Source organism: Hyla sarda, chromosome 7, assembly GCF_029499605.1.
Source record: "Hyla sarda isolate aHylSar1 chromosome 7, aHylSar1.hap1, whole genome shotgun sequence".
In the NCBI taxonomy this organism is placed as follows: Eukaryota; Metazoa; Chordata; class Amphibia; order Anura; family Hylidae; genus Hyla; species Hyla sarda.
In genome coordinates, this window is record NC_079195.1 from 65803742 (window position 1) to 65823508 (window position 19767).

The 19767-nt window shown below is 40.5% G+C and overlaps 1 protein-coding gene across 1 annotated transcript; it reads left to right on the forward strand.

The window, feature by feature from the left end:
- The first annotated feature begins 524 nt into the window (after window positions 1-524).
- Window positions 525-18847, forward strand: HHEX (hematopoietically expressed homeobox). The gene is made up of 4 exons (XM_056529547.1): window positions 525-1016; window positions 11209-11387; window positions 12456-12506; window positions 17683-18847. Exons 1-4 carry the CDS (start codon window positions 650-652, stop codon window positions 17914-17916), a joined length of 831 nt encoding a protein of 276 aa, XP_056385522.1. The 5' UTR covers window positions 525-649; the 3' UTR covers window positions 17917-18847.
- Window positions 18848-19767: the final 920 nt, after the last annotated feature.

The following is a 19767-nucleotide window of genomic DNA, read 5'->3' on the forward strand; positions in this document are numbered from 1 at the left end:
AGCTGTTGCAAAACTACAACTCCCAGCATGCCCAGACAGCCGAAGGCTGTCTGGGCATGCTGGGAGTTGTAGTTTTGCAACAGCTGGAGGCACCCTGGTTGGGAAACACTGTACTATGTACATACTCCTACTATCACTGAATTACAATGTGTCTCTGTTGTAATTACAGTAAATACACTGTATTTGAATGATAGTATCTCATGTGCACGTTGTAGATACATTGTATCTCAGTAGTAATAGTAATATACACTGTGTATCTGACTGGCTGAGGATTGTGTGCACAAGGTGCGCCAGGAGCCATTGATCTTGAGATTTTGAGATAGTTCCCAGCCTGTGATTGGACCCCCATGGACTTTACTTACACCATGACTATGCCAGGGTGGGCGTAGTTCCCTCACCCCTCCAATGAGACGAGGAAGGGACAGGGAAGGAAGTGTTAAGACGCCACAATGGAGCCGCCCCCTGCCAATAGAAAGCCATGGAGGGTTCATATGGGGCTGGGTACATGTCACTGTGCAGGACACTTGCTGGTTGTGCCATTTAAACCCAGCCTGGCTTCAAAGGAGGCAGACTATCTGTGGATTACACCTGGCATAGGGATTGCAGAGCATTGTACCAGGAGTGGGGAGCAGTGAGGACCCCCCAAGTCATGCAGTACCAGCAGCACCCAAGCTCCTCTGGCATGGGTCTCAGTGTGCCCTTGTATGCACCCACCCCACTGCAGCCTGTCCACCCTACACCTTTCTACATTGACGATATTCTTGGAAGGAATGCAGCTTCTAATGGGGCACCGGCTGTGCCCACCCCAACTCTGCCATCTCCCAACTCTTCATTCACCAGCTTGGTGACCACATACAGGACTCCAGTCTACGAGCCCACCCCGATCCACCCAGCTTTTACCCACCCTGCAGCCCTGGCAGCGTCTTATGGAACTAGCACCTTTCAGAACCCTCTGTACCATTTCTCCAGACCAATGAGTGAATATACCCATGCCCTCATCAGGCACGACTCACTCGGTAAGTACAGCCACTGTCTATCTACCCTTTATGTGTCAGACCCGATTTTATGGGCACTCTATTACCAGGGGGGGCAGGGGCTGAACTAAAAAAATATAAATGCCCACATGATGATGTTAAGACTGCCCTGGGCACTTATAATAGGAACATCAAAAGGGTAGGGGGTCAACCTGTGCACATCCCTGTCTATTACCCTCTGTTACCAGCCAGCTAGGTAGGTAGAAGAATTGTAAAGTCTTGTTTAAGGGAAAGGAAGTCCAGTAAAGTGTCTGCATTCCTGACCACATTATATATTTCCCTTATCCTGGTTTGTTTTAGTTTGTGACAAGTGACTGGCACCTCTGCCCATCTGAGCTGATGATCTCACCTACACCTCTATGGTACAAAGTTGCACCCAGCTGCTGCTCTCTTCTTCCTCTTCATCCATTTCCCTTGTAGAAAGAATCGAAATCTTTTTGCGGCTGTTCTGATTTTGACTGTCTCAGACCTAGTTTGAAGTCAAAGTAACCACAGAGCTTCATGGGAATAAGAGACAGCAATGAAACCAGATCTAAATCTGAAGACATAAAGCTGTGGTCTGAAACTGTGGCCCTCCAGATGTTGCTAAACTTCAACTCCCAGCATGCCCGGACAGCCGTAGGCTGTCCGGGCATGCTGGGAGTTGAAGTTTAGCAACATCTGGAGGGCCACAGTTTCAGACCACTGACACAATGTAACAGCAGTCTTCTGTTTTTACATTATACAGCCGCGGCCCCTTTAAGAGATGGTTGAGCAATTGTTTGTGTTTATATGACAACGGAAACTTGTATTTTATCGCTTGGAACATAATTACAATGTTTATGATAATTGGAATCATTTGCCTTTAGCTCTTCATTTATTTAATAAATACTGAATTCTTTATTGCCTTGGGGACTATTACCCCCTCTAGATCCGAAACAAATAATGTAACTAAGGGCAACATTGTTCCCATTATTTCATCATTTTTGAGCATCTCCTTCCTAAAAGTCTTAAAAATCGAAAACTGAAAAAAATTCAAACTGGAATTTTAGTTTTCCAAAAGCTAAAAAGGAGAATTGTAGTTTTTAGACAACAGCTGGAGAGCAACAGGTTGGGTAACACTGAATTAGGGCATGATGTTAAAAATCTCATATACCTGGTGAGGATATCGAAAAGATTATTATTGCTCATAATTATCGATTGCTTGCCATGTATGCCCCACTCATGCCCAGCCTCTTCAAGGGGCACCTGATTCTTACATAGACAGCTTTACTGCTTTAAGTTGAGGTTTAATTTTTGATGCAGCTTTTGAGACAAAATCAGAAATGGATAAAAAAAAAATAATAATGTATCCATTCATCTTGAATCTACCCCACTATTTGGCTAAAAAAGTGTGTGATTTCAATTTTACATGTAATCTATCTATCTATTTATTTATCTATCTCATATCTATCTATCTATTTATTCATTTTTTATCTCATATCTATTTATTTATTTATCTATCTCATATTTATCTATTTATTTATCTCTCATATTTATCTATCTATCTCATATTTATATATTTATCTCTCATATTTATCTATTTATTTATCTCTCATATTTATCTATCTATCTCATATTTATCTTTTTATCTCTCATATTTATCTATCTATCTCATATCTATTTATCTCATCTATCTCATATCCATCTATCACATATTTATCTATTTATTTATCTATCTCATATCTATCTCATATCTATCTATTTATCTATCTCATATCTATCTCATATCTATCTATCTCATATCTATCTATTTATCTCATATCTATCTATTTATCTATCTATCTCATGTTTATCTATTTATTTATCTATCTCATATTTATCTATTTATTTATTTATCTATCTATCTCATATCTATCTATTTATTTATTTATCTATCTCATATCTATCTATTTACTTATCTATCTCATATCTATCTATTTATTTATCTATCTCATATCTATCTATCTCATATTTATCTATTTATTTATCTATTTCATATCTATCTATTTATCTCATATCTATCTATCTATCTCATGTTTATCTATTTATTTATCTATCTCATATTTATCTATTTATTTATCTATCTTATATCTATTTATTTATCTCATATCTATCTATTTATCTATCTATCTCATATCTATCTATCTCATATTTATCTATTTATTTATCTATCTCATATCTATCTATCTATTTATCTCATATCTATCTATTTATCTATCTATCTCATATTTATCTATTTATTTATCTAGCAATCAGTATTTTTACTTATATTTTATCTGTCAGCATGCCAATACTAATATGTTAATGTATATTTATTGTCTAAGTATTCATCTTTTTTATATGATCTCAGTATATATATATTATCTATCATAACATGTATCTATTTTTTCTCTCTATCTATCTAATATTTATTTATCCATCCAACCATCCATTCATTAATTTTTTTTCATCTGTTTATTTTCATCCATTCATTTTCCTTCTTTCTTTCTTTCTTTCCTTCCTTCTTTCTTTCTTTCTTTCTTTCCTTCTTTCTCTTTTTCTTGCTCTTTCCTTTGTTTTTCTTTTATGCGCCTATATATATATATATATATATATATATATATATATATATATAATCCACATTAATAAGATAACTAACATGATCAGCTAATTCTGCTGATGCCAATTACTATAACAATCACTAGTGGAGACAAAACAATGGTAGCAACACAATGGGGCAGCATTTCACCAGAGCAAATATTTACCAGACCTGCCTGAAAAGTGGCAGTCCAATGGATACGTCACACTATTTCAGAACACGTCGATTGTGCGATATGTGTACGATTTGTTTACGATTTGTTCTCTCACTGACACATTCTTGCACATGGCCAGACCTCCTTATCTGGTTATGAAGAACTCTTAAGGGTTCCCATGATTCTGGGCTGGGGCATTGTCAGCTGTGTTTCTATTGATGCCATTGTTGATAGAGTCCTGGATACACAGAGAGGATGGTGGTGTTTGTGTCTGGTCCCTGGGGATGAGACTGGACAGGCAGAGGTTGGCAGTGGTCACAAGGATGCAGGCAGCCCCTTCTCTCCATACAGGAAGCCTTGAGCTCTTGATAGCAGTAAATCTGGCCCAGGAGCTGTTAAGTGTTTTCCTGCCTCCTCTTCCTCGGAATTGTGCGCACTGATGATTATTTTATCGACATCCTCAATACAGACACATTCAGGAAACACTCGGCCTCTGATAACCAGGATCCGTTTTTCTGATATTGTTCATTTCCTCTGTGTGGGATGAGACTCTGCAGGGGCTAAAATAACCACCGGCTTCCTATTTTTCTAAGGGCTGTTTTCTTGCAGAGCATTAACTGACGCAAGCAGAGCATTGCACAACACAGCTATGTGCCACAGAGGGCAGCCCAGGGATAGGCTACAGAGCATTGCACAACACAGCTATGTGCCACAAAGGGCAGCCCAGGGGTAGGCTACAGAGCATTGCACAACACAGCTATGTGCCACAGAGGGCAGCCCAGGGGTAGGCTACAGAGCATTGCACAACACAGCTATGTGCCACAGAGGGCAGCCCAGGGGTAGGCTACAGAGCATTGCACAACACAGCTATGTGCCATAGAGGGCAGCCCAGGGGTAGGCTACAGAGCATTGCACAACACAGCTATGTGCCACAGAGGGCAGCCCAGGGATAGGCTACAGAGCATTGCACAACACAGCTATGTGCCACAGAGGGCAGCCCAGGGGTAGGCTACAGAGCATTGCACAACACAGCTATGTGCCACAGAGGGCAGCCCAGGGATAGGCTACAGAGCATTGCACAACACAGCTATGTGCCACAAAGGGCAGCCCAGGGGTAGGCTACAGAGCATTGCACAACACAGCTATGTGCCACAAAGGGCAGCCCAGGGGTAGGCTACAGAGCATTGCACAACACAGCTATGTGCCACAGAGGGCAGCCCAGGGATAGGCTACAGAGCATTGCACAACACAGCTATGTGCCACAAAGGGCAGCCCAGGGGTAGGCTACAGAGCATTGCACAACACAGCTATGTGCCACAGAGGGCAGCCCAGGGATAGGCTACAGAGCATTGCACAACACAGCTATGTGCCACAAAGGGCAGCCCAGGGGTAGGCTACAGAGCATTGCACAACACAGCTATGTGCCACAAAGGGCAGCCCAGGGATAGGCTACAGAGCATTGCACAACACAGCTATGTGCCACAGAGGGCAGCCCAGGGGTAGGCTACAGAGCATTGCACAACACAGCTATGTGCCACAGAGGGCAGCCCAGGGGTAGGCTACAGAGCATTGCACAACACAGCTATGTGCCACAGAGGGCAGCCCAGGGGTAGGCTACAGAGCATTGCACAACACAGCTATGTGCCACAGAGGGCAGCCCAGGGGTAGGCTACAGAGCATTGCACAACACAGCTATGTGCCACAGAGGGCAGCCCAGGGGTAGGCTACAGAGCATTGCACAACACAGCTATGTGCCACAAAGGGCAGCCCAGGGGTAGGCTACAGAGCATTGCACAACACAGCTATGTGCCACAAAGGGCAGCCCAGGGGTAGGCTACAGAGCATTGCACAACACAGCTATGTGCCACAAAGGGCAGCCCAGGGATAGGCTACAGAGCATTGCACAACACAGCTATGTGCCACAGAGGGCAGCCCAGGGGTAGGCTACAGAGCATTGCACAACACAGCTATGTGCCACAGAGGGCAGCCCAGGGGTAGGCTACAGAGCATTGCACAACACAGCTATGTGCCACAGAGGGCAGCCCAGGGGTAGGCTACAGAGCATTGCACAACACAGCTATGTGCCACAGAGGGCAGCCCAGGGGTAGGCTACAGAGCATTGCACAACACAGCTATGTGCCACAGAGGGCAGCCCAGGGGTAGGCTACAGAGCATTGCACAACACAGCTATGTGCCACAAAGGGCAGCCCAGGGGTAGGCTACAGAGCATTGCACAACACAGCTATGTGCCACAAAGGGCAGCCCAGGGGTAGGCTACAGAGCATTGCACAACACAGCTATGTGCCACAGAGGGCAGCCCAGGGGTAGGCTACAGAGCATTTCACAACACAGCTATGTGCCACAGAGGGCAGCCCAGGGGTAGGCTACAGAGCATTGCACAACACAGCTATGTGCCACAGAGGGCAGCCCAGGGGTAGGCTACAGAGCATTGCACAACACAGCTATGTGTCACAGAGGGCAGCCCAAGGATAGGCTATAGAGCATTGCACAACGCAGCTATGTGCCACAGAGGGCAGCCCAGGGGTAGGCTACAGAGCATTGCACAACACAGCTATGTGTCACAGAGGGCAGCCCAGGGGTAGGCTACAGAGCATTGCACAACACAGCTATGTGCCACAGAGGGCAGCCCAGGGGTAGGCTACAGAGCATTGCACAACACAGCTATGTGCCACAGAGGGCAGCCCAGGGGTAGGCTACAGAGCATTGCACAACACAGCTATGTGCCACAGAGGGCAGCCCAGGGGTAGGCTACAGAGCATTGCACAACACAGCTATGTGCCACAGAGGGCAGCCCAGGGGTAGGCTACAGAGCATTGCACAACACAGCTATGTGCCACAGAGGGCAGCCCAGGGGTAGGCTACAGAGCATTGCACAACACAGCTATGTGCCACAAAGGGCAGCCCAGGGGTAGGCTACAGAGCATTGCACAACACAGCTATGTGCCACAAAGGGCAGCCCAGGGGTAGGCTACAGAGCATTGCACAACACAGCTATGTGCCACAGAGGGCAGCCCAGGGGTAGGCTACAGAGCATTTCACAACACAGCTATGTGCCACAGAGGGCAGCCCAGGGGTAGGCTACAGAGCATTGCACAACACAGCTATGTGCCACAGAGGGCAGCCCAGGGGTAGGCTACAGAGCATTGCACAACACAGCTATGTGCCACAAAGGGCAGCCCAGGGGTAGGCTACAGAGCATTGCACAACACAGCTATGTGCCACAGAGGGCAGCCCAGGGGTAGGCTACAGAGCATTGCACAACACAGCTATGTGCCACAGAGGGCAGCCCAGGGGTAGGCTACAGAGCATTGCACAACACAGCTATGTGCCACAGAGGGCAGCCCAGGGGTAGGCTACAGAGCATTGCACAACACAGCTATGTGTCACAGAGGGCAGCCCAGGGGTAGGCTACAGAGCATTGCACAACACAGCTATGTGCCACAGAGGGCAGCCCAGGGGTAGGCTACAGAGCATTGCACAACACAGCTATGTGCCACAGAGGGCAGCCCAGGGGTAGGCTACAGAGCATTGCACAACACAGCTATGTGCCACAGAGGGCAGCCCAGGGGTAGGCTACAGAGCATTGCACAACACAGCTATGTGCCACAGAGGGCAGCCCAGGGGTAGGCTACAGAGCATTGCACAACACAGCTATGTGCCACAGAGGGCAGCCCAGGGGTAGGCTACAGAGCATTGCACAACACAGCTATGTGCCACAAAGGGCAGCCCAGGGATAGGCTACAGAGCATTGCACAACACAGCTATGTGCCACAGAGGGCAGCCCAGGGGTAGGCTACAGAGCATTGCACAACACAGCTATGTGCCACAGAGGGCAGCCCAGGGGTAGGCTACAGAGCATTGCACAACACAGCTATGTGTCACAGAGGGCAGCCCAGGGGTAGGCTACAGAGCATTGCACAACACAGCTATGTGCCACAAAGGGCAGCCCAGGGGTAGGCTACAGAGCATTGCACAACACAGCTATGTGCCACAAAGGGCAGCCCAGGGGTAGGCTACAGAGCATTGCACAACACAGCCATGTGCCACAAAGGGCAGCCCAGGGGTAGGCTACAGAGCATTGCAAACCACAGCTATGTGCCACAAAGGGCAGCCCAGGGGTAGGCTACAGAGCATTGCACAACACAGCTATGTGCCACAGAGGGCAGCCCAGGGGTAGGCTACAGAGCATTGCACAACACAGCTATGTGCCACAAAGGGCAGCCCAGGGATAGGCTACAGAGCATTGCACAACACAGCTATGTGCCACAAAGGGCAGCCCAGGGGTAGGCTACAGAGCATTGCACAACACAGCTATGTGCCACAAAGGGCAGCCCAGGGGTAGGCTACAGAGCATTGCACAACACAGCTATGTGCCACAGAGGGCAGCCCAGGGGTAGGCTACAGAGCATTGCACCACAACAATCAACAGAGTCACATAGTGCCAGCAAAGGCTATCCTATGGACAGAGTATTGCACCAAAATACTGGATAGTGCCACATACTGCCTGCAAGAGATAACCTTTAGACAGAGCCTTGCACAACACAGCTATGTACCACAGAGGGCAGCCCAGGGGTAGGCTACATAGCATTGCACCACAACACTGAACAGAGCCACATAGTGCCAGCAAAGGCTATCCTATGGACAAAGCATTACACCACAATACAGGATAGTGCCACACTGTGTCTGCATAAGATAACTTATAGGCAGAGCATTGCACCACAACACTAAGCAGAGCCACATAGTGTCTGCAAGAGATAACCTTTAGATCAGTGTTTCCCAACCAGGGTGTCTCAAGCTGTGGCAAAACGGGCATGCTGGGATTCGTAGTTTTGCCACAGGTGGAGGCACCCTGGTTGGGAAACACTGCTTTAGACAGAGCATTGCACAATACAGCTACAGTATATGCCACAGAGGGCCGCCCAGGGGTAGGCTACAAACAGAGCATTGCACCACAAGACTGAACATAGTCACATAGTGCCAGCAATGGACAGAGCATTACACCACAATACTGGATAGTGCCACAAAGTGTCTGCAATAGGCAGAGCATTGCACCACAATACGTAATAGTGCCACATAGTGTCTGCAATAGACAGAGCATTACACCACCATACTGGATAGTGCCACAAAGTGTCTGCAATAGACAGAGCATTACACCACAATACTGGATAGTGCCACATAGTGTCTGCAATAGACAGAGCATTGCACCACAATACTGAATAGTGCCACATAGTGTCTGCAATAGACAGAGCATTACACCACCATACTGCATAGTGCCACAAAGTGTCTGCAATAGACAGAGCATTACACCACAATACTGAACAGAGTCACATAGTGCCAGCAATAGACAGAGCATTGCACCACCATACTGGCTAGTGCCACATAGTGTCTGCAAGAGATAACCTATAGGCAGAGCATTTCACCACAATACTAGATAAGACCACATGGTTTTCCATACAGTGTATCTCCAGCTGTTTAGAAAACACTGCTAAAGACAGAGAATTGCACCAAGATACTGAGCAGAGCCACATAGTGCAAAGGAAGATACCCAACAGACAGAGCATTGCATCCCAATACTAAACCCTAGTATAGTAAAGTTGGCTTATAGTTTTTAGCCATTACTGACTGTATAAGTATTTAAGTGTATTTTAGAATGATAAAGGAAATTGCGGTTTATTATGTGACCTGAATGCGATTTCACATATTCCTAGTTGTTCTCATGACTCTTGTTATCATATGTAAGAGTGATGAAACATCTGGTTACTGTAGATGAGGAGGGAGGCTGAACCTGATACATAGATACGACCAAAGAGGAAACACAGGGACGGAAGTGTGGACATAACCCTGACAGGCATAGTGCTGACCGGCAGCCACACACCATGGAGAGTCAGGACTAACCTGCAGGTACTAGGTAGATGACAGGACACACCTGGGGCCCCTCTACTGCTGGGGGCCCCATCTAGTCTTCAGGAAAGAGAGAGCACCTTATAATCTTATTAAATATTCTCTGTAGAATCCCATCAATACTAGAGGCATAAAGGGAATAAAACAATCACAAAGTAATCAATAACCGAAAAGCAGAGAGGATCTATCTAATATCTATCTATCCATTTATCAATAAATCTATATCTTGTATCTATTCATTACCTCTATCTAGGTATTATCTGTTTATCTATTTATATTTGTCTATCTATCTAGCTATCTCATATCTATCTATCTATCTATCTATCTATCTATCTATCTATCTATCTATCGCATATCTATCTATCTCATATCTATCTATCTATCTATCTATCTCATATCTATCTATCTATCTATCTCACATCTATCTATCATCTATCTATCTATCCATCTATCTCATATCTATCTATCCATCTATCTCATATCTATCTATCTATTTATCTCATGTCTATCTATCCATTTATCTATAAAGCTATATTTTATTCATATATTCATTACCTATATCTAGGTATTACTTATCTATCTATCTATCTATCTATCTCATATCTATCTATCACTATCTATGTATCTCATATCTATGTATCTACTTATCTTTGTATCTATCTATCTATCTATCTATCTATCTATCTCATATCTATCTATATCTATCAATCTAATGTCTATATCTCCATTTATCTATAAATATATATTTTATTTATCTATTCATTATCTATCTATCTATCTATCCATTCATTATCTTTTTATCCATTTCATATCTATCATCTAATATCTAAACACCTATCTCATATCTATCCATGTAACTGGCGTTTATGTATCATCTATCTCATATCTATCTATCCATTTATCAAGAAATCTATATTTTTTATCTATTCATTACCTCTATCTAGTTATCTGTTTATCTATTTATCTTTGTCTATATCTATCTATCTCCTATCCATCTATCGCACATCTATCTATCTATCTATCTATCCATCTATCCCTATCTCATATCTATCTATCTATCTATCTATTCATTATCTTTTTATCCATTTCATATCTATCATCTAATATCTAAATACCTATCTCATATCTAGCCATGGAACTGGCGTTTATTATCTATCTATCTATCTATCTATCTATCTATCTATCTATCTATCTCATATCTATATATCTATCTCATATCTATCTATCTATATCATATCTATCTATCTATCTCATATCTATTTATCTATCTATCTATCTATCTATCTACATGAAGAAGTCTTCATGTGGATGAAAGAACCGGAGGACCGAGGTTCTGGGTATGCGGGCACCCCAATTCATCACTTTTATTTATCTGGATGTACTGCTTTTATTGGGAATCTATCTATCTATCTATCTATCTATCTATCTATCTATCTATCTATCATCTATCTATCTATCTATCTATCTATCTATTTATCTATATATCTCTAGTAAACCCTTATTTGTTATGTATTTTATAGGGAAACCTCTCCTTTGGAGCCCATTCATACAGCGACCACTTCATAAGAGGAAAGGGGGACAAGTGCGGTTCTCAAACGATCAGACAATTGAGCTGGAGAAAAAGTTTGAGACACAGAAATATTTGTCTCCCCCAGAGAGGAAAAGGTTGGCCAAGATGCTGCAGCTCAGTGAGAGACAGGTGAGCCTTCTATGTATATCTGTCATCTCACAGTACTGGGTAGTGATAACATGTATAAACTATTGCATGACAAATTGTATTATAGTGTTATCTGTAATAGGTATGGAGAATTATCATGTAATAATATAATTATATAATTAAAATAATACAATAATTCATATTTAAAGATAATATAATTATTACTATAAATAAGAAATGATCCTTATCATTTCTAAAATATTTACAGTTAAAGAAAAATACATTTACTATTAAAGTAATAACACAACATCCCTTTTTCTATACATTATATTTATCAACAAACTCATGTCTTCTCTGAAATAATACTATCAATAATAAAGCTTAATGATGCTGTGATATTTAAGCAATAATTTGAAATAACAATTCTAATTATAAAATAATAATTATGATATGCCATTTTAACTATAACTAGTAATACTAGGACTGAAAATACTAAAAAATAATAATATTGTTGCTGCAGCTATTGATAATAACAATGACACAGTAATAATAACTCATGTAACACCACTATTACTTTTACTAGTTATACTACTGCTAATTACTTTGAGATTATATTAATAAATTGTGAAATGATAGTAATGACTATAATAGATAACTGCTTCTACCACTACTACTACTACTGTAAATAATTATGAAATTATAACAATCAAATAATTCTATTAACAATACTTAGATTAGTAGTACTATTAAAAATAATATAATATTCATATTAATAATGAGTGTGATGTAATGCTGAACACTACTACTGCTATTATTATTAATAATAAAAGACATTAAATAGTATTACTAATAAACTCTGAAAATGTAATACTAATAATTATAAAATTGTAATAATTAAATCTGTCATTGCTACTAATAAAACTAGTAACTAAAAATAATAAATATGTTTTCCTCCTAATAATTAGAGTAATACCCATGGGCCAATAATCATTATGACAATATAAATAGTTACTACCCATGATAGTTCTATTAAGCTATTACCGATACAAATAATGCTATGAATACTTTATGACTGTTCTTAGTGACACAATGTCCCGTTGTCCTGTACAGGTGAAAACTTGGTTCCAGAACAGAAGAGCCAAATGGAGGCGCCTGAAGCAGGTAAATGCTCGTGTTTCCATGGAGAGGGCGGTATTAATGCGGTTATCTCCTAATGTGATCAGGGCCATTTAGCTGTTGTGTGCCCAAGTCATTTGTGTGGATGTGTAAACTCTCCAGGATGATTAGTAAAGTAAATACAGGGGGCGCTCGGGCGGCAGTAATGGTAAAAGCCTGGAGAGAGGAGCAGAGATAGCGCAGAGCCCGGCCGGAACCCTGCCTGCAATTGTTCTGTACACCTCCTCCAGTCATCCTGTCACTGCACATTAATCCTCCTGCACTGGGACCCTGCGGTGACCACAACACTGAATATAGATTGTGTATGGACCGTGCTAATAACATGGCTAGACCTGGGGAATGTACTCATGGTTAAGGAACTATAAGCCCCAGCATTCCTCCTATCTATCTATCTATCTATCTATCTATCTATCTATCTATCTATCTATCTATCTATCTATCTATCTATCTATCATCTCATATCTATCTATCTATCTATCATCTATCTATCTATCTATCTCCTATCTATCTATCTATCTCATATCTATCTCCTATCTATCTATCTATCTATCTCCTATCTATCTATCTATCTATCTATCTATCTATCTATCTATCTATCTATCATCTCATATCTATCTATCTATCTCCTATCTATCTATCTATCTATCTATCTATCTTTCTCATATCTATCTTTCTAATATATATCTCTCATCTATCTATTCTCCTCACTTCTCTCTCTATCCATCATTAACTCTTCACTTCACTCTTCTGGATTCATTCCTATTGTAACTTGATTTTTACAGTGTTTTCATCCATTAGATAATAAATATATAAATGAATAAATAATAGCTATACTATCTCTCTCTGCCTGTCTGTCTATCTATCTATCTATCTATCTATCTATCTATCTCATATCTATCTATCTATCTATCTATCTATCTATCTATCTATATATCTCATATCTATCTATCTATATATCTCATATCTATCTATCTCATATCTATCTATCTATCTATCTATCTAATCTATCTATCTATCTATCTATCTATCTATCTCTTATCTATCTATCTATCTATCTATCTCATATCTATCTATCTCCTATCTATCTATCTATCTATCTATCTATCTATCATCTATCTATCTATCTCATATCTACGTATCTATCATCTATCTATCTATCTATCTATCTATCTCATATCTATCTATCTATCTATCTCCTATCTATCTATCTATCTATCTATCTCCTATCTATCTATCTATCTATCTATCATCTATCTATCTATCTATCTATCTATCTATCTATCTATCTCATATCTATCTATCTATCTATCTATCTCCTATCTATCTATCTCATATCTATCTATCTATCTATCTATCTCCTATCTATCTATCTATCTCATATCTATCTATCTCATATCTATTTATCTATCTATCTATCTCATATCTATCTATCTATCTATCTATCTCATATCTATCTCTATCTATCTATCTCATATCTATCTATCTATCTATCTATCTATCATCTATCTATCTATCTATCTATCTCATATCTATCTATCTAGCTATCTCATATCTATCTATCTCATATCTATCTATCTAGCTATCTCATATCTATCTATCTCATATCTATCTATCTCATATCTATCTATCTATCTATCTCATATCTATCTATCTATCTATCTATCTATCTTTCTATCTATCTATCTATCTATCTATCTATCTATCTATCTATCTATCTCATATCTATCTATCTATCTATCTATTTAATAACAGATAATCAGCAGCAACTCCATTAAGGTGCAAAAAAGTGTCCTTTTTATTCACACAACGTGAGGCGACGTTTCGATTTGCTCACCAAACCATTGTCAAACAACAGATGACATGACTGGTGTATATTTATAGTCACACAGGACCATTACAATAATTATTCAATAAAGTGCATAACAACATGAAAATGTACAAAAATACAAACCAAGTGCAATTCTCTTTCCTTCTCTTTCTCTTTCTATCTTTTTTTTTTCCTCTTCTTGATTTATACCACATTTTTCACATTGTTTAAATATTTTTTTTGCATTTTTGGATACATTCTTAAACCACAAGAATGACAAAAATTAGGCTCTGTGAAGGTGATTAAGACATAGCTCTTTGTTTTTTTCTAATTCATTTTTGGGCAAAACAATATGTTCAGATGCTAGCTGAAGGTCAGTAGTGAAATTTATAACACACTACAAAAAGTACTTTTCTTTTTTCTTCCTTTTTTTTTTTGGGGGGGGGGTCCTTGCAGTATTTATTGATTTATGGTTATTATTATTATTATTTATAAATGCAGCATACTCTTACATTGTTTTTTTTCTTAAAAAGCGGATGCAACCGGACATCATTTTTTAAACCGTATGCGTTTTTTTAAAAACCATATACGGGTTGAAATTTGTACACGTTTTGATTCAGTTTAGTCAGGTTTTGAGGAATCAGTTTTTCATCATCAAACCTGATACGGGAACATGCAAAAATGTGGTGTGAACATAGACATATATTACTGTAGTGTGAAGATCCAGACCAATACTTCTGGTTGTTCTTGTCATTGTGGTTATTGTGGGGCTTTTGTTAGCTTTAGAGGACAGTTCAGGTGGAGCCATTATGGGGGGGAATGTATCAAAAAAATTTTTTTTTTTACCTTCACATGTACAGGGTCTGCTGCATATTTGGGCTGCATATTTTCTGCAGCTGATTTTGCTACCCATTAACTTCAATGGGTAGCAATATCAGTTGCAGAAAATATTTTGAAAAAATATGCAGCAGATCCTGTACATGTGAACGTACCCTTAAGGTAGGTTCACACGTGCCTACTTTTGCTGCAGATTTTGCTGCCCATTGAAGTCAATGGGCAGCAAAATCTGCAGCAGATCTGCAGCAAAAATACGCACGTTTGAACATACCCTTAATTTGCGTGGTGGAAATTGTGTACATGCGCCAAATTTATTACATGGTGCTGGTACTTTTTATTTATTTTTTGCATGGTGCCTTCTCTGCAACTTTTTTTTCTGTGACTTTTTAACCCGTGCGCCAAAAATGTGCAACTAAAAATGCTTTTCACAGTCAATTTTGTAAGCCAGGTCAGGGCTGCTGTAGATTTGCGCCTCAGTTCGCAGGGTTGCGTCAAACTAAAAAGTTGCACATTGTAAATTCCTGACCAAGTTAAGTACATTTGCAAAAAAAGCCTCTAAATCGAAAGACGCAAAACGTAGGCACAAAAAATAACTGCACCAAAGTAGAGTGCAAAAAAATAAATAAATAAATAAATAAATACAGCAACAAAAACGGGGTAAGACAAATAATAAATTGCCCCTACATCTCTGTATGTGACCAATGAGCACTGCTCCCTGTAAGGCTAGAGTTACATATATAAACTGGGCGAAACTTGCCACAACTGATGCCAGAAGTGCATCAATTGGCATCAGTTGTGTAGCATCGGGCAGCAAGATGCGTTCCCCTATCTGTGTCGGTCCGGCGAGTCCAATCATCAGGCGTTCAAACTGAGAAGCCAATTAATTTTGAACTGTCCCATTCCCATTAGTACCAATTCAAAAAAGTTAAAAATAAATAAATAGTAAATAAAAAAACAAACAAATTAACAAATAAAATAAATAAACAGATATATACTATGAGGTTCTCCAGTGACTTAGGGTCTATTCACATGGCAGATTTTCCACTTTCGGAATTCCACCTCAATTTATCAATTTAAATCCTATAGACTTCTATGGGATTGCGCACTCCCATTCACACTTCTGAATTTTCCGCAAGCGGAAATTCAGAAGTGTGAATGGGAGTGCGGAATCCCATAGAAGTCTATGGGCTTTAATTTGAGGCAGAATTCCGCAAGCGGAAATTCTGCCGTGTGAATAGAACCTAAGTCACTGGAGAACCTCATAGTATATATCTGTTTATTTATTTTATTTGTTTGTTTGTTTTATTTACTATTTATTTATTTTTAACTTTTTTGAATTGGTACTAATGGGAATGGGACAGTTCAAAATTATCTGGCGTCTCAGTTTGAACGCCGGATGATTGGACTCGCCAGACCGACACAGATAGGGGAACGCATCTTGCTGCCCGATGCTACACAACTGATGTCAATGATGCACGTCTGGCATCCGTTGTGGCAAGTTTGTTTGTTTGTTTATTTATTTATTTACTATTTATTTATTTTTAAAGGGGTTCTCCGGTGCTTACACATCCTATCCCCTATCCAAAGGATAGGGGATACGATGCCTGATCGCAGGAGTCCTGCGATCAGGCATCTTATCCCCTATCCTTTGGATAGGGGATAAGATGTGTAAACACCAGAGAACCCCTTTAACTTTTTTGAATTGGTACTAAATAGTGATAGCTGAATTGTCTACCTCTCATCAAAAAAAAATTTTGATATATTATAGATTAATGTATGCAGAATAACTTTACAATTGCATGTTATTAAAAAATATGCTTCTTTCTATTTATTTTTCCACTTTGAAGAAATGACCACTAGGGGTCTCCCTATCAGTCCTGGCAGCAAGCATTTCAGACTCATGCTGGAGTCCTAAACACTACGAGCTGCCAGTCTGCTTTGTTCACAAAGGAGAACACTCAGAGCTGCCAGCCTGCTTTGTTCACAGCCTGTTTGGCTGTGAACAAAGCAGGCTGGCAGCTCTTAGTGTTTAGGACTCCAGCGTGAGTCAGAAATGCTTACTGACAGGACTGATCGGGAAAAATACAATAGAAAGAAGCATATTTTTCATTAACATGCTATTGGAAAGTTATTCAACATTCATTAAATCAAAAATATATCAAAAGTTTATTTGATGAGAGGTACCCTTTAAAATCTGTCATAATATAAAAAAAAAATATGTATAGCCTAGTTACATCCCTGTGCCTCCGAATTCCTGTAGTATTACTGCTCTCATATGCACCCCTGAGTTCTCTAGTGCCCCGTTTTGACCGCCACCTCATCTTCCCCATAACTCCTTTGGTGTGTATATATATATATATATGACTATGCTCTTCAGGCAGTGCGGTGTGATGAATGACTGTGATAATACGGGTACAGCTTGTTCTACTATCACAACACTGCTGTTAGAGGCCTGGTATGGTTTCAGGTAGTGGAAGCTGCAGTTTATTAAAATACTAACTGACATTTCTATTTTAGGAGAACCCCCAGGGAAATAAGAAAGAAGAAACCGAAAGTCTAGAAAACGACTGCGAGGAGGGTCAGGAAAACTGTTTAAGTCTTGAGCAGAAAAATAAAGACTCTTCTCTGGACGGGTCTCAGTGTTCACCCTCCCCCAATTCCCAGGAGAATATGGACACAGACATCTCAGAGGATTCTGACGAAGAGGTGGATATTGAAGGCGACAAAGGGTTCTACAAGTGTTCCCACTGATACGGGTCCCGTAAGGTGGGACCTTGTAATACTCAGCTTGCACTTTAACAGAAGCCGGACTCTGTAGACTCAAGTCTAACCATAGGGTGCGATGACACAGATGGTGCCTTAGCTGCAGTGTGTGTACTGATCTATCATCAGGGGTCAAGTCTTGGGAAAAATGTGGGAACTCACCCAAGATTTCCACTAAAGGACTGGTCCTGCTGGACTTCTGGTAATGGGAACGGTGTTCCTGCTCTGGAAAAAGTGCAGGAAGCCAGTTCCCATGTGTTCCTGCAGGACTTGAGCCCTGTCTATCATGTTATGGACTCTCTTTCTTGACAGATTGAGATTTTAATTTAAGATTGTATATTATATTTCATCTGTAAATATTCATGAAGTGCCTGCAGACTAGGGCGAGGTTTTAGAGGGATACCAGGACCGATCCCATGCTCCTGGCACATGTCTTAAACTAGGACTAGGCATTGGGTAGGAGAACGGGTCCTGCAGCGTTTTCCTATCTGGCTTGAAACGTTTCGAGTATAAAATTAGAATAAAAGCTTGGTGACATCTGGTGCATTTTTGCACCAGTTCTGGCATCAGTTAAAGGGGTACTCCGCTGGCAAACATTTTTCCTTAAATCAACTGGTGCCAGAAAGTTATACAGATTTGTAAATCACTTATATTAAAAAATCTTACTCCTTCCAGTACAGAGGAAGTTCTTTTTTTTTTTATTATTTACTTTCTGCCTGACCACAGTGCTCTCTGCTGACACCTCTGGCCATTTTAGGAACTGTCCAGAGTAGAAGCAAACCACCATAGGAAACCTCTCCTGCTCTGGACAGTTCCTGACACGGACAGAGGTGTCAGCAGAGAGCACTTGTGGTCAGACAGAAAGGAAATTCAAAAAGAAAAGAACTTCCTCTGTAGTATACAGCAGCTGATAAGTACTGGAAGGATTAATGTTTTTTTTAATAGAAGTAATTTACAAATCTGTTTAACTTTCTGGCACCAGTTGATTTAAAAGAAAATGTTTTCCAGTGGAGTAACCCTTTAAAGCCAGTTTTTGAATAAAAAACTGATCCGGATGGAACTCATATCTGTGAATACAGCCTTAGACCTCATGCATGGGGCCAAATTACTTCTTGGATGTTGTGTAGAATCATAAGACTGCACCCAAAAAATGCACGGGATCCTACAATATTTCTAATTTCGTATGGAAGTACCATAGAGTGCCTTCACACAGGGGCCTTGTGTGTATGTGGCCTTAGAGAAATATACCAATGTTTTCCAACCAGGGTGCCTCCAGCTGTTGCAAAACTACAACTCCTAGCATGCCCGGACAGCCAAAGGCTGTCCGGGCATGCTGGGAATTGTAGTTTTGCAACAGCTGGAGGCACCCTGGTCATGAAACAATGCTATAGACGCTAGGTTTATCTTTTGTAACCAGGTAAGGGTGCATTCACACCACATTTTTGCAATACAGCTCCCGTATCAGGTTTTTGATGAAAAAAGGATTCCTTAAAACCTGACTAAACTGTATCAAAACGTGTGTACAAATTTCAACCCGTATACAGTTAAAAAATGTATACGGTTTGAATAAATGATGTACGGTTGCATCTGTTTTTTTATTAAAAAAACGTATACGTTTTTAACTTTTAAATCCATTTTGAATAAAGTTTCTTGATTGAAATTCCAAGAAAAAAAAATGTGCAAGGTCAAAAAACGTATGGTGAAAACCGGATGGAACCGTATGCATATACAGTTCTATACGGTTCCCATTGACTCCCATGCTAAAAAAACAAAAACGTATACGGTTTAATACAGTTTTTCACCCGGACCATAAAACGTGGTAGACTATGGTTTTGGTTA